The sequence below is a fragment of the Sinocyclocheilus anshuiensis genome, unplaced genomic scaffold (assembly GCF_001515605.1).
Source record: "Sinocyclocheilus anshuiensis isolate Anshui unplaced genomic scaffold, SAMN03320099.WGS_v1.1 scaffold796, whole genome shotgun sequence".
Classification (NCBI taxonomy): domain Eukaryota; kingdom Metazoa; phylum Chordata; class Actinopteri; order Cypriniformes; family Cyprinidae; genus Sinocyclocheilus; species Sinocyclocheilus anshuiensis.
The window spans coordinates 589,458-592,754 of NW_015557105.1; the positions used below are offsets into that span (position 1 = coordinate 589,458).

General features: G+C 33.8%; 1 protein-coding gene across 4 annotated transcripts in view; it reads right to left on the reverse strand.

Moving 5' to 3' along the window:
* Positions 1-990: 990 nt before the first annotated feature.
* The window catches only part of LOC107677658 (serine/arginine-rich splicing factor 10-like), a 10,463-nt gene continuing 8,156 nt past the window's right edge, over positions 991-3,297 (reverse strand). For all 4 annotated transcript variants that reach the window (XM_016472653.1, XM_016472652.1, XM_016472654.1 and 1 more), the window contains 2 exons: positions 3,031-3,081; positions 991-1,740 (listed from right to left, as the gene is read on the reverse strand). In XM_016472653.1, the coding sequence (XP_016328139.1) occupies positions 1,494-1,740; positions 3,031-3,081 (298 nt within the window). In that variant the 3' untranslated portion in view covers positions 991-1,493. The remainder of the gene's footprint in view (positions 1,741-3,030; positions 3,082-3,297) is intronic.

A 3,297-nucleotide genomic window follows, 5' to 3' on the forward strand; every position in this document is an offset into this window, starting at 1 on the left:
CAAGTAACCCTAAACCTATAGTAAGGACATGTAATTAATATTACCCCGTACTTAAAGGTATAATTACACTGTAACAAGGCCACCTTAAAATAAAGTGTAACCGAAATCTTCACTTAGTTTAATTAATTAAAGCTGGTGTCATTTTATCAAATGAAGCCACCAGCTGACTCAAGACAACAATTACCATAGATTCTTATTTTCTAATTGAAATATTAGTAATACTTTGCAAGAAGATCTTGATAAACATTAAAGCATAAATAAACGATCAAATAAGTATTTTTTTTACAGCATTAACTTTTTTTAAATACAGTATTTCAATAAAAATACAATTGTTATTACACTGAATTGATGACAGATCTAACTTGATTTTAAAATACACAGTATTAGTAAATGTTGAAATAAAGATCAATCAATGCTGTAGAAATAGTGTTTATGTTAACTAATGTAGTCTACTAATAAACTCTTTTAACAAATTAATTGCAACTATAGCCGTCTTCAAATTTAATCAGATTTTTCTCCAAAAATCAGAAAAAATATAACTATAACTGTTCATGGCATTATATGGCATTCTATGAACAGTATTAGACCAAAAAAGTATGTTTCTGTGATTTTTGGAGGAAAATCTGTTTAATGGGTTTAAAAAGGTAAGCTGATGTAACTTAACCTGAACAGCAAGTATTGCAGTAATAATAGACTGTGCGTCAGAGAAAAAAAAAGTGCGCAGGCATCTTTAGAATTTTGTCTTTGAACTTTCGTTTTTGCGGTGGATTTCTTGTAATCAACAAACGTTATCACATGCATTGTAATGTTCGCAGCGGTTATCAGAAATGTAGACCGGGAAGATAAAAAAAAAAAAACTTCATTCATAAATTCGTACAATGGTGTGGAAATAGCCTGAAAAGGGGCGGAGCTACATAAGGTTGATTGACACATTGAAGATGTGTTTTGGGCTAGATGCAATAAGAGAAAAGAAATAAAGCATCACTCGGACAATGTTTAAATCAGGTTTATTTTGCAATGACAAAAATACTACGTCTTTGATATAAACAGATGCTATGATCAAGACTTGACAAATACAAATCGAGTTTCAAATACATAACCTTTGAAAAAAATAAATAAACGTAACACTGCGACTTTCCCAGCAAACGCCAAACAAATCTTTAAAACAAAAACTGTCATAGGAAAATCCCCCGGTCCCCCCCATTATTAACAATGTTTTTGCATGCATCTTTCTACAAACAAACAAAGAAATAAAACGGCTGGTGTTCTGCTTGTCTTTGACTATAAAAATAAAGCCATCTTTATACTGGCATCAAAGCACGCTTCTTACAAAAGAACGAACTGCCTTGACAACATCAACTTTCAAGCAAGTTGCATCGTTTGTTTGGGATCCAATAAGAACGAGAACAAGCAGAAGCTGCTGCGCCGTCATGATTAAACACAAAGATTGGATGAAAAGCTGCACGATACAGTATTTAAAAGCAGAGCGATGGCTAGCGGCCTTCAGACTTGCGTCCGGCCCAGGATCTGGAGCGCGAGCGGGACGGCGAGCGGGAGGCCGAGCGGACGCGGGGCTCTTCCTCACGGGATCCGGTCTGCGCCTGCAGCACTTCCGCCGGAGGACTGGCCGATCTGGACCGGGAGCGAGAGTGCCGGCTCTTGGACTTGTATTTGGAGTCGCGTGACGGAGAACGCGAGGCTGATCGGTGGCGTCTGCGGCCGTGATAACGTGACCTGTGTCTGAGCACATAACATTTGATTTACTGATTGTTTCTAATGTGAAAAATCATCTGTGCTGCTGAGCTTAATGCATTATTGTTTTAGCACCACGAATTTTAATCTGAGTGCAATAAACTAGGGATGCACCATATTAGATTTTTGCCGATATCTATGGAAGCCCGTTTTCGCCACTGAATAAAAAAAAACAATTGCGACTTTTTATTTCACAATTTTAACTTTTTTTCTCAGAATTGCGAGTTCATATCTTGCAATTCTGACTTTATAACGCACAATTGCGAGTTAAAGTCAAAATTGCGAGTTATAAAGTCAGAATTGCGATATATAAAGAGATATAGTCGCAATTCTGAGTTTTTTTCCTCGCAATTGCGAGTTTATATCTCACAATTCTGACTTTTTTTTTTCTCACAATTGCGAGTTATAAAGTCAGAATTGCAAGATAAAAAGTCGCAATTGCTTTGTTTTATTTTTTTATTTAGTGGTGGAAACGGGCTTCCATAGATATCCCATATGCTAGCGGTGGGCGATATGGAAAAAATATCTTAAGATTTATTTTTTTAAAGATCACGATTCACGATTTAATCACGATTCTTGTTTTATCATGAAGTTGTCTGAGCAGTACAGCCAAACTAATTTCCCTATTATAAAGACAAAGCCTTACAAGGTAACAAAAAAAAACAAAAAAAAGAAACTTTAAATTTGTCCAAATGAAATCCTTAGCAATGCATATTACTAATCAAAAAAAATTGTTATATTTACGGTAGGAAATTTACAAAATATCTTCATGGAACATGATTTTTGGAATAAAAGAAAAAACAATAATTATGACTCTCAATGTATTGTTGGCTATTGCTACAAATATACCCCAGCGACTTAAGTCTGCTTTTGTGCTCCAGGGTCACATTTATATTTTCCTTTGTTTTGAAACAACACCAAGTCTCTCCTGTGCAGAAATTATAAATAAATTATTTTTAATCTTGGTTAGTTTTGAGCAAAAACTTGTTTGTTAGAAGTAATAAAATTTATTAAAATGAGAGTACATTGAAAGCTTTAAAAATAACTAATAAAATCAACCTCTGCTGGGCTTTTTTTTTCTGAGACGGATGCAGTTGAAACCTTAACATTTTATTTGTGGATTTAACATTAATAGATGGTCTAAAGCAAAAGAGCTGTAAAAATTCTAAAAATCTTTATATTTAAGTTTTCATAATCCATTTGAAAAAAATATATTACATATTACTCAAATCTCTATATATTAAATTATTTAATTTACAATTAAACTGTGAATTTTACCTGTCATTCTCCCGACTTCTGCTCCTCCGGTGTCTGCCGTGCGAACGAGAGCTGTTCAAAAACATGCAATACATCAGCAAAGTGAAACAAACAGTGGTTTAAAAAGCAATGTTTTGGGGATGGTGGGGTAACGTGTCAGCCACTACATAAAAAAAAATGAAGTTCAATAAAAATAAGTTTGGTTTATAAAGTTTAAAATAAAAATGTCATACGTACATTTTATTTATAATTAAATAATAATAACTGTAAAACAAAACATTTTGAACG